The sequence below is a fragment of the Plectropomus leopardus genome, chromosome 9 (assembly GCF_008729295.1).
Source record: "Plectropomus leopardus isolate mb chromosome 9, YSFRI_Pleo_2.0, whole genome shotgun sequence".
Taxonomy (NCBI): domain Eukaryota; kingdom Metazoa; phylum Chordata; class Actinopteri; order Perciformes; family Serranidae; genus Plectropomus; species Plectropomus leopardus.
The window spans coordinates 16,911,100-16,922,029 of NC_056471.1; the positions used below are offsets into that span (position 1 = coordinate 16,911,100).

A 10,930-nucleotide genomic window follows, 5' to 3' on the forward strand; every position below is an offset into this window, starting at 1 on the left:
CCAAAAAACTCCTTCAGTTCTACCCAACTGGAGGGTAGTTGCAGGCTTGTCTTGCAGGGAGTTGCAGTTGGCTAGAACTGAAGAGGCTTTTTGGATGAGGCTTCTAGGAACTGAAACAAGTCCAATTGCCAACAAAACAGCACCTATGGACATGGGTGTTGTTTCTGAACTGTGATGTTTGTCATGATATGCTGTTTGCACTTTTTTTTGTACATTTCCCTGTTGAAACCACCTCGTACAGTGTACTTTGGCAATACTAATACTGTTTCAATTAAGTCATGCCAATAAAGCCAGTATTAATTAAACTGAACTGATGTCTGTGCCACTTGCACAGCGTTGAAATTAAACCGAAGTCTTTGAGTAATGACCCTAACTTCAAGTCCCATGATCCTCAGTTGCGGACGCCCACCCAGTTTTGATGATGCTTTTCGCTACCGTCCAATATTTGTTTTGATATTTATGATCGACGTGCCAGCAGAGAGCTGCTATTGGTTTCTATGTGGTTTCCAGGAAGTAAACGCCACAATTCAAACCACCTCCCACATGTGAGCCCCGTCGTTAGCACCACGCGCAGCGTGTGGAGGAGAGAGAAACCGGTCGGGAAGGCAACGTCACTCCTCGGACCACCGACTCGACGTAGCGCAGCGGACAGATAGCGGAGCGGAGCGGCGTTGTCCGAGGCAGGTACCGTACTGGATCAATTTATATTGATATAAACTCAACGTCTGACGAGCTGACAGCTGGTTTCCAGGAGAACGGGGGAAAGTAGGTCGTATTAGATAAGAACAGGGTGGACTCTAGGGCCTGGCAGACTGTAGGCCTGTTATTCTCCGCGCTCTGTACTGACAGAGACAGCCCGGGAAGGGTCTTTCCTTCACGGTCAGCCCAGCTGCCAGTACTGGTCAGGTGCCTTAACGGACACCGCGCCACTAGGTTGGAGAGGTACATATTCCAGCTGGATAGGACAAATATTTTGCCAACCTAATACGACTGTGAATGTCAGCCAGTCTTTGTGCTTGCCGGTTTACCGCATATGTTTTGCTATTCTTTTTTCACGTCTTTTCAGGTGCTGAAGCGATTACAGCAGAAAGATGGCGGACGACCCCAGCGCGGCGGACAGGAACGTGGAGATATGGAAAATCAAGAAGCTGATCAAAAGTTTGGAAGCTGCCCGTGGGTAAGGGATCGATTTGAACAGTGAGTCGATGTAGTGGCGGGGCCCACCTGTACAAGGGTTTATGGTTTTGGCTGATTGTGTGAACGCTGGCCGCCGCAACAGCTGGAGATCGGATAAGTGGGGCCGAATTTGGGAGTGGTTAGCTTAGCATAGCTAACTCCGCTAACCATAGCTTTTGCTGCTAGCTTGCTAATTGCTATCCGTTAATCGCTGTCGCATTTTGTCTGTCTGGAGGTCGAAAACGTTGTGTTAATATGGAAGGATGTGAATTTTGATTTGTCTCCGTCCCGGGTGACATTGCGGAGAACGTTGCCTCAAGCCCCACAAAGGGTATAAAGCTTGTAACAGTAATGTTAGCTGTGCTGCTAATGAGACCCGCTAATAGACGTCATCTCTGGAAAGAGGCCGCCATGGGTGTCTTTAACAAGAAAGCACGTTGATGAGAGAGGAAGGCCGGCTAGCTTACAGCTGGATCTCCATATGCTCCCATAGACTCTTTCCACAGCGTCAGATGACGCCTGTCTGGCATTTTTACACGTAGATTATATGACAGCTTCTTAATTCCCACAAGAGTCAACTAAGTTGCCTCGTGGACGACGAGCTGCTTTGCGTCACAGTTACACTTTACTGGCAACAAAATAGTCCGATGAAAAGAAATCAGTTGCTTGCCGGTAGGGCCATTGTGGCCTTCTTGAATTATCAAACACGACATATAAAATGTGGGTGTTGCTACACTGGCTTATAGCTTGCTCTGCGACAGCTTGTCGTCTAGTGTTGCGCAGAATCTGCTGTCCTGTGCTGCCATGTCACACACAGTTGACCGTTTGCCCTATATTCATCCAGCTGCTGCTACCTGCCCGTGTGTGTGTGTGTGTGTGTGTGCGTGCAGTGTCAGCCTGTACTGGTATGCTTTGTCTTTGGACTGGCTGTGAATGGAGAGAGAGAGTGTGGAGCAGTGGAGCTGAAACAGTCCTCGGGTTCAAGGGCAGATATTGTATATTGTGTAACTCAAAGCCCACCCTGTTTGTTCCTCAACCTTTCAGACCTTTTCAAGGATATTTTGCAAGGGAAGGCTGTGTTGTGTACAAAATGAGATGAGAGTAAGAGACTGTTATCTTGATGGTGGTCAAATAAACTGGTCAGAGTTGATTATACTGATAATGAATGACACCTATCATGTAACTCCTTTTGACACATAATTTACATTGTCGTAGTGTGATTTGTTAGACATTGCCTCCTATAGCATCTTGTGTGTATGTATACCTTAGTTTTTATGTAGGCACTGATTAAAAGTCCTCTCTGTCTTTCTAGTAATGGCACCAGTATGATCTCACTGATCATCCCACCCAAGGACCAGATATCTAGAGTGGCCAAGATGTTGGCTGATGAGTTTGGTACTGCTTCCAACATTAAGAGCCGAGTCAACAGGCTCTCTGTACTCGGGGCCATCACCTCTGTACAGCAAAGACTAAAACTCTACAACAAGGGTATGTGTTGCATTGAAACCCATATAAAACCTTGCTGACCTCAATGTGAGACTTTGTCTTTTAGGGGCAGCTGAACAGACTAAATTACTATCAGGACATCTTTACTGACACAGATAATCTCACACTCCTTGTAAAGCTCAGATTGATATCAGATCTAATGTTTAATTGACATCTAGACAGATGGTACGAAAAAAAATTAGTGGCTGTATCGAAAGCTGCAGATTTATAAACACGAACAGATTTTAAGTTACAGTAGGTCTTAATTGAACTGCAAATTATATAAATGTATGTAATGTATATAAATCTATGTCAGCTTGTAATTTTTTTTAGGTTTTTCTATACATATGTACGGTACATTATGCACCTCCTCCCAGCTTCCAAGCAGCTAATAAATGAGTGAGAAGTGTTTAACTAGCACAAGGTGTGATGGTTGTAGCACTGAACTGTAAAGTATGCCACTAAAGCATGGGACAAGGGTGCTATTACCCATTGGTACAGTGTCAGTACATACATCACATCACATGTTATTACAGAAAGACATTCCAGGGAAAATACTTGTATGATGTATGTCTCACAGTATGTTGTGGCCTTTTGAAACCAAGATTGCAACATGTGCTGTGAAATATTTGAGAAAACTTGATGACGCTTGCCCCCCACACACACACAAACTATACATAGTTTATTTATCTGTATAAAAACCTGATGTTTGTCTAATCTATTGGCCTCTGACCTTTCTCTCTTGCCAGTGCCACCCAATGGTTTGGTCGTCTACTGTGGCACCATTGTGACAGAGGAAGGCAAGGAGAAAAAAGTCAACATCGACTTTGAGCCTTTTAAGCCAATCAACACCTCCCTGTATCTCTGCGACAACAAGTTCCACACCGAGGTGAGGGCTTTTGCAAGGTTTCTGTCTGCATATGATATTTTCTTATACAGATGTAAAGTTCTCTGAGTATCTATAATACACATGCTTTCTGTCACATTCTTATCATCCATTCTTCCATCACTCTCTCCTAACGCAGGCATTGACAGCCCTGCTCTCTGACGACAGTAAGTTTGGCTTTATTGTAATCGACGGAAGTGGGGCACTGTTTGGCACACTGCAGGGCAACACCAGGGAGGTGCTGCACAAGTTCACCGTGGACCTACCCAAGAAGCACGGTACTGACCTACAATATTCACACAACTCTGAATATTACTGTACATTCCTTTGGAGCTTAGCTTTGCACATTAAGAAACACTCTAAAGATTGCATCTCTTATTCTTCATCTCTCTCTCAGGCAGAGGAGGGCAGTCTGCTCTGCGTTTTGCTCGTCTGAGAATGGAGAAGAGACACAACTATGTGAGAAAGGTGGCTGAGACGGCTGTCCAGCTCTTTGTGTCAAACGACAAAGTTAATGTGGCAGGAATGGTCTTGGCCGGTTCTGCTGACTTCAAGACTGAGCTCAGCCAGTCGGACATGTTCGACCCAGTAAGTCTGTGCCTGTTTGTGTCCGCAGGGTGTCTGCTGGTCCTTTTAAAAAGTCATAAAACGTCCTGAATTCACTGTTGTTAGTATAATGCTTTAAGAGTCAGTAAATCATTTTAAATTTAATTTTGTGAGGTCTTAATGGCTGCAAATATTTGATCTAATTTCATTTATCCATCTTTATCTTCTTTTTTTCAAAATGTGTCAAGCTGCTCACTGTGAAAATTTAAATTTCCAGTGTTAGAAATCTTTAAAGCTACCACTGAACCTAATGCTGTATTTTTACTTTACATTGGCAAAATATAAATTAAGCTAACTCTCACTCTATGTTCCCTACATAAAATCTATCTCTGTACAGGACCACATATTTACTACTTACCCTGCAATGCTTGAATACGAAAAAAGATTATGTCCAAAAGTCTGCCTTAAATTTGGTGAGAAACTATTTTGAAAAGATCTTAAAAATCATTCAATGTAAGTGTCTGCCACCTCTAGGTACCCTGGTTCTGTTAGAAAGCAGTAACAATTTAGATTTTACCATGTAATATCAAAAAATATCGAAATGAATGTCCAAACAATTCAGCAACTAGACAACTAACCAATTTATAATCTGAGTTTACTGTGGGGAATAGATGCCAAAAAAGACAAGTTAATTTGTGCACAACACATACAAACAAGATATACACACTAGCTATACAATATCAATAAATAGATATTATGAATACCCCAAATAAAATTTGATATGCTGTTCATTAAGCTTTGTGTAAAGGACTGTTAAGTAAATTGTCTTTGTGTACTTTGAAACAGTACACAACAACAGTGCGGATACTAGCAGTTTTTTCCAAATGCTTATAGGTCTTTGTATATACTGCATACCGTCATACCATGATGAAGAGCAACTCCCTCAGCCCACTTTTAAAAGCCTCTTTGCATTGAAAAATCATTTTCGCTGCACCGTTTTGTGCTATCTGCAATTTGCTCTTATCTGTGGGTTGATTTACACCACAATACACTCCAACATTAGGAACCTTTGTGTTCGTTATTAAAGCAACATAATGTGTGTTTTCCACCTTAAAATAGCAGTTTCAAAGTCAATCTAATGGTACACTAACTCTCAGTATTCCAATTTAAAGTCTATTCCGTTCTCACAAAGTGCCACAGTTACCTGCTTTCTACACTTTGTAATTTGGCCAGCGGGCCCTGGTTCCCTCGCAAGAAGTGCGTATTGCACTAAATAAGTAAATCCATCTTATGCCACAATGTTGTCGCTGTCCTTGTCGATTCTCAAGTAAGCCTTAAATTTGGAACTGAACAAACCTTTTTCAACTAGCCTGTAATAAATTCTCTCTCCAAAGTAGCCATTTAGCCACAGCCGAAAGACATCATGGAAACATTTTACTTGAAAACACACATACTCCACAAAACAGTTTGCAAACAAATGGCTTTAGACTCTAGCAGAGTCATATTTGAGCAAAATCCAGTGAAATTACTGTACCTTGTCAGTCAACGTGGTTCTCTGGCCTCTCACAACATCTTTGCTGGCTCTGCATACCTCTGGTTGTCAACAAATGCACATTTTCTATGAGACCTTTGGTGGGCACTGAAGCACACAGAACCAAATTTCTGTATAAGCAGTAGACTTTATACTGTAAAGGACAACACATTAAATACGTAGTATATTGACAAAAGTATTGTGTATTTAAATGATCAACATCAAACATGTTTGAAAATGATGCCAGACTTTATTGGGAGGTCCGGACAGTAGTTTTTTGGGTGCACTAACCCCTGAGCAAAGGCGGTCCTATCACTGGTAACCGCTAAGTGAGCTTTCCACAGATACCTGGTCAAAACTCTGGTCGAAACACAACCGACAGCATAATGTGTCATTATTGCAAGCGTGTTTCTTTTGATAGCATTTACCATATCTGCCATGTTAGGAACTTAGGGATTTTATCTAAAGCTGCTTAGTTTGGAAGAAAAGGCTTTTGGTATGCAGGGTTCCTACGAGCGTGAAAAACCTGGAAAAGTCATCGAATTTCGGAATCACAATTTTCAGGCTTGGAAAAGTTATGCGATTACTCCAAATTCTAGAATTTTTTTTGAATGTCATAGATTTTTTTGTGTAAAATGAAATTGTAACAATAATCTTCCATTGATAACGTTCCACGTTATATAACAGGTTAATTAATTTCTGTAGCTGTCGATGTTAAATAACTAGTATGTGTCAGTGCCTGACAGCGTTTTGTTTACCATCACCTGTGTTTTGCCATTGTCTCCCTTCTTTTTTGTGTGCTAGCCGGTATTATGTTTGGAAAGATTTTAAATCAGTTTGAACCTGATATGTTTGAAAATATCGGGCAAGTGGGGCAAGAAATGGAAAAAACATCTTTATTGTGGTTCCCTGAAAACTTGTGGAAGAGTTTTGAAATCTTGCCCATGAAAATGTGTGGGAAACCCATAATATGCTTCTAGCTGTATCACTCTATGCCTATGTGTGGATATCTCTATAGTGTGTTTAACTAGTGTTTGTGTGTGTGTGTTTTCTACAGAGGTTACAGGCCAAGGTTTTGAAGCTGGTGGACATCTCCTATGGAGGAGAGAATGGTTTCAACCAGGCCATTGAGCTCTCAGCAGAGGTTCTCTCTAATGTCAAGTTCATCCAGGAGAAGAAGCTCATAGGTGAGTCGTGTTATTGGTGCATTAGAACAACTGTATTGAAGTGCCTCTAGTGACAGCTAAAGGAAACAAAAGCTTTTGTTGTGGTGGAGATTTTCTTGATGTTTGTTCCTCTCTACAGGGCGGTACTTTGATGAGATCAGCCAGGACACGGGGAAGTACTGTTTTGGTGTGGAAGACACACTCAAAGCCCTGGAGATGGGAGCCGTGGAGATCCTCATAGTCTACGAGAACTTAGATACTATGCGTTACATTCTGCGTGTACATGGGGCAGAGAGCAACGGAGCAGAGAACGGTACACAAATATCACACCTAACATTGCTGAGAAACAGGGAATGTATTTAAAAAAACAAATATGCTATGGTGCTGTTATCTTAATGTCTGTCCTTTTGGCTTTCAGATGAGAAGACTTTGTACTTGACGCCAGAGCAGGAGAAAGACAAGTCTCACTTCACAGACAAAGAGGTGAGCCCTGCAAGGGAAGGACATATCCCTGTAATTAAAGCTTAACACATTACCCGTTATGCCATGTGTTCCTGACTCTGATTCTGTTCCTAGACGGGACAGGAACATGAGCTGATCGAGAGCATGCCACTGCTGGAGTGGTTTGCTAACAACTACAAGAAATTTGGAGCCACGCTGGAGATAGTCACAGACAAGAGCCAGGAAGGGTCCCAGTTCGTCAAGGGCTTCGGAGGCATCGGGGGTGAGCACACTGTTGTTTATGTTAGGGGTGATGACGATGGGAGTTTACGTTTGCACAACATCAAGTTAGGAAGAACAGGGGATTTATATTTCATTGGTCATTTCATGAAGTTTGTGACTTAGTGAGTAGATGTACTACTCTTAGACCTAGAGGGAGCAGGTCCAAGCTACTGTGTATTTAATGTTTTCTCTGTGCTGAAGTGACCATGGGCAAAATATGAAGGGTACCTTAAAAAGACTTTAGTTTTTCCTTCCCTGCCCCCTGTTTTCCATTGCAACCTGGAGCAGTGTAGGAAATGCGTTGTCGGCAACATAACAGCTCTGTCACAATGAATACAAGAGTTACTTTTCAGGAAAGCTGCTCTACCTAAATATACTTCATACTGAGATCAGCTGCAATTAAGACACCGATAGCCAGGGCTGTATGATTGCAAAAAATGTCACAGCCTAATAATAATCACTGGCTTAACTTCATAAACTAAACATAGTAAGATATGGGTATGACTAATTCAGCTTAAAAGACGCTGTGTCTGACTACTTTGAGGAAATCACTGTTCACATATAACCATGGCTACAGCAGAGTACAGTAATAGACTCCTGCACTTTAACTAGATACTTGTTATTTGGCCATGTGATATTGATACAGTAGAGAGGACAGACTGTCCCAGTTCGGTTCTCTTCTCATCTTTTTCCTCGATTCACTTTCCTCCTGTCCTTTGGCCACCGTCCTAGTTTTTCTCAGGAGGCAAGTTGTGGACTGGGAGATTTTTTTGGCTGAAAAAAAGAGGTTAAAAAAGGGAGGCATTATGACAGCAAATTAAAAGCATCCTCCCTGATTCTTAATGTCCCTGTGTTTTATTTGCATTGTATGTTGTCCTCTCCTTTTGAGGAGACGTGAGCAACAGAAAATCCCTGTGTGATCAGTAAAGTTTCACATTATCCTTTCCATTCCAAGTGTTTGAATGTTGCTTCAAACATTTGTTTACCCGAAAGAGTGTGTGTTAGTTTATTTGATGTGGACATCACAGTAGCATTACAATGGTAACATAAATTTATCAATAAGGACCGTATGCAGTGTGTTATGTGTTTTTAGTGAAATGCTAACACCTGTCCACAGGAGGCTTTCTATTTTTTCTCCTTCAGTAATGATTGAATACCTCAATTTCAATTCAGTTGGTAGACAGTTCCATATTTTACTCCTTTAATAAAAAAGACTTAAATGTCCAGATGAGGTTTTTGTATGATGCAATGTGTCGGGCTGTGTCTGACGCATATAGTGTGTTCTTGTGTTGTGGGGTTGTAAAATCAAGTATGGTGTATTTGATGGAGTTTGCACTGGAGCATGCTGAGATTCCACCAAAACATTGGAAAGTATTGTTATAATAAACACCTGTGACATCTAATGAAATGCATAAAGTGCAGAGGGATAATTTCATATAAAGTACTCTATTGGTATCACTTAAAGGGTACTGGTATCATGATTTTTTTAACAATACACTTCCCCAGGAATGTAACAGTTATTGTTTATTGAGGCCTGTGTGAGATTCATTCATAACTTAATATCAGAGGCATAATAAATCAAAGTATTCAGAATATATTTAGTATGATTTCCTGCTACAGGTAAGGCCTTTTCATACTGATGTGCTGTTGTCCAGTAGACAATAGTGTAGTGGAGACTTAGATCATCCAAAAGCTTTCAATCCTTTTCTGTGAACAGGTGCGATGCAGCATATTTGTCAGGACAGTTGTGGAAACATTGTGGGTCTAAAATTTAGAGCCAGTGATGGCAAGTCAAATTAATTTAATGTCAGTGCATTTATTAAATGAAGAAAGAATAAACACTAGTTCCCTGCACAGCCCCCCTCAGCCTAAAAGTAATTTTTATGCTGGTTTTTAATTCATTAAGTAGTACTTAGAAAAATAGGATTTTATGAATTCATGCTTTTTAGATACAAATACCCCAACCCCCGTAGCTAAAAGGGATTAGCTTATCCTAATACAAATTCTTCCTTTAATGCTGCTACGATCTAACCAAACATGACATAAGCTGGCCAGCCATCATATTACCCTCGTTAATCTGTCATCTTTGTGTTTCTCAGGTATCTTGCGGTACAGGGTGGATTTCCAGGGCATGGAGTACCAAGGAGAGGACGATGAGTTCTTTGATTTGGATGACTACTAGGTAGTCGGGGACTGATATTGGGAGAAAAAAAGCAAAGCAAAGGAATGAATGAAGAAATGAGGAAAGAAAAATGCCACCTCTCTTGCAGCAAGTGAGAGGTGCGACCGTGTTGACCATATATATGACAGACACACCTTCCAATTTACCTGTTGCATACACAAACTTGCGCATACATTTCATTTGTACACGACAAAAATGCATCACACAGGCTGAAGAGGAGTGAGATTTTCTTTCATCCAGAGAGGGAGAAAGCCCTTCCTGAATAAATCCCTGCCTTAGAGTGCTGGTTCCTTCCCCTAGTTGGATTGGACTCGACTCATTTTGTTTTTTTTTCCTCCTCCCCTCCATTTTGAATGAACACAACAGCAAGTTCCCAGATTCCTCGCTGTCCCCAACCCGGTCCGAAGAAGAACTTTGGACTCACTCCTCACATATAGAAAATATATTTTCCTTTCTTGCCTCAACATGTCCCTACCCTCTCTCTCTCTCTCTCTCTCTCTCTCTCTCTTCTCCCCTCTATGCTTTCTCTCTTTTTTTTTCTTTTTTTTTTGCATTTCATTTTTTTACTGGTAACTGCTGCTGTTGTATTTTATGAGAGTGGGGGATTTTTTTTACCTGGGTTTCTGTAGAGAAAGGGGGACAAAGTATTAAATTTGAACTGCTGAAAACCATTGCTACCTCCTGATCTGCTGTGGTCTCAATCCTGTGCTGCGTCTGTCCACTTCCTGCAAAGGTGGACCTTTTTTCTACTTACCTGACTTTAAATTAATATATTGTTATAGTGCTGTGTGAGTGGTAAGTGTGCATGAGTGCTTTTAGGGGCATTCTGTTTTTTAATCATCAGATCCACCTCCTTGTGTTGAAATTTAATTTCACGTTGCAGAAAGCAAACGTATCGGATCTCTTCATATTAAACATCGCTCTTGCAAAAGATGACGCTCAGATAAATTAACGTCCGATATTTTTAAGAATCTGAATACCAATTGCGAGATTCCGCCTATTTGATTGCATTTGTAAAATTATATTTGACAGGTTTATTTGTTAAAAAATCCATTCAATATATGAACTTTTCAATGCATTTTTGCATTGACAGTTTTAAATGCAATACGTTAGTCATCTAGAAACTGAAGTTTGCCATTTGCTCGCCTCTATTAGGGATGCGTGTGAGTTTTCATTCACAAGGCTTTGTGGAGAAATGCTGAAGACTGAACCACCCAAGGAGTTGTTAAAGAATG

At 41.1% G+C, this 10,930-nt stretch overlaps 1 protein-coding gene across 3 annotated transcripts; it reads left to right on the forward strand.

Moving 5' to 3' along the window:
• The first annotated feature begins 558 nt into the window (after positions 1-558).
• Positions 559-10,368, forward strand: etf1a (eukaryotic translation termination factor 1a). 3 transcript variants are annotated; one of them, XM_042493437.1, is made up of 11 exons: positions 559-942; positions 1,067-1,177; positions 2,489-2,664; positions 3,411-3,550; positions 3,687-3,825; positions 3,945-4,135; positions 6,682-6,811; positions 6,930-7,103; positions 7,209-7,273; positions 7,367-7,514; positions 9,613-10,368. In XM_042493437.1, the coding sequence occupies exons 2-11, from the start codon at positions 1,092-1,094 to the stop codon at positions 9,693-9,695; spliced, it is 1,332 nt and encodes a 443-aa protein (XP_042349371.1). In that variant the 5' UTR covers positions 559-942; positions 1,067-1,091; the 3' UTR covers positions 9,696-10,368. The 3 variants fall into 3 exon arrangements, with proteins under 3 accessions (XP_042349371.1, XP_042349370.1, XP_042349372.1); XM_042493436.1 differs by having other exon boundaries at positions 559-684; XM_042493438.1 differs by having other exon boundaries at positions 559-680.
• The last annotated feature ends 562 nt before the right edge of the window (positions 10,369-10,930 follow it).

Bases quoted from the DNA above. Each gene is read 5' to 3' on its own strand.
- etf1a (XM_042493437.1), top strand. From the start codon at position 1,092: ATGGCGGACGACCCCAGCGCGGCGGACAGGAACGTGGAGATATGGAAA. The intron at 3,551-3,686 runs GTGAGGGCTTTT...CTCCTAACGCAG, and splicing joins ACAACAAGTTCCACACCGAG to GCATTGACAGCCCTGCTCTC. The intron at 3,826-3,944 runs GTACTGACCTAC...TCTCTCTCTCAG, and splicing joins GGACCTACCCAAGAAGCACG to GCAGAGGAGGGCAGTCTGCT.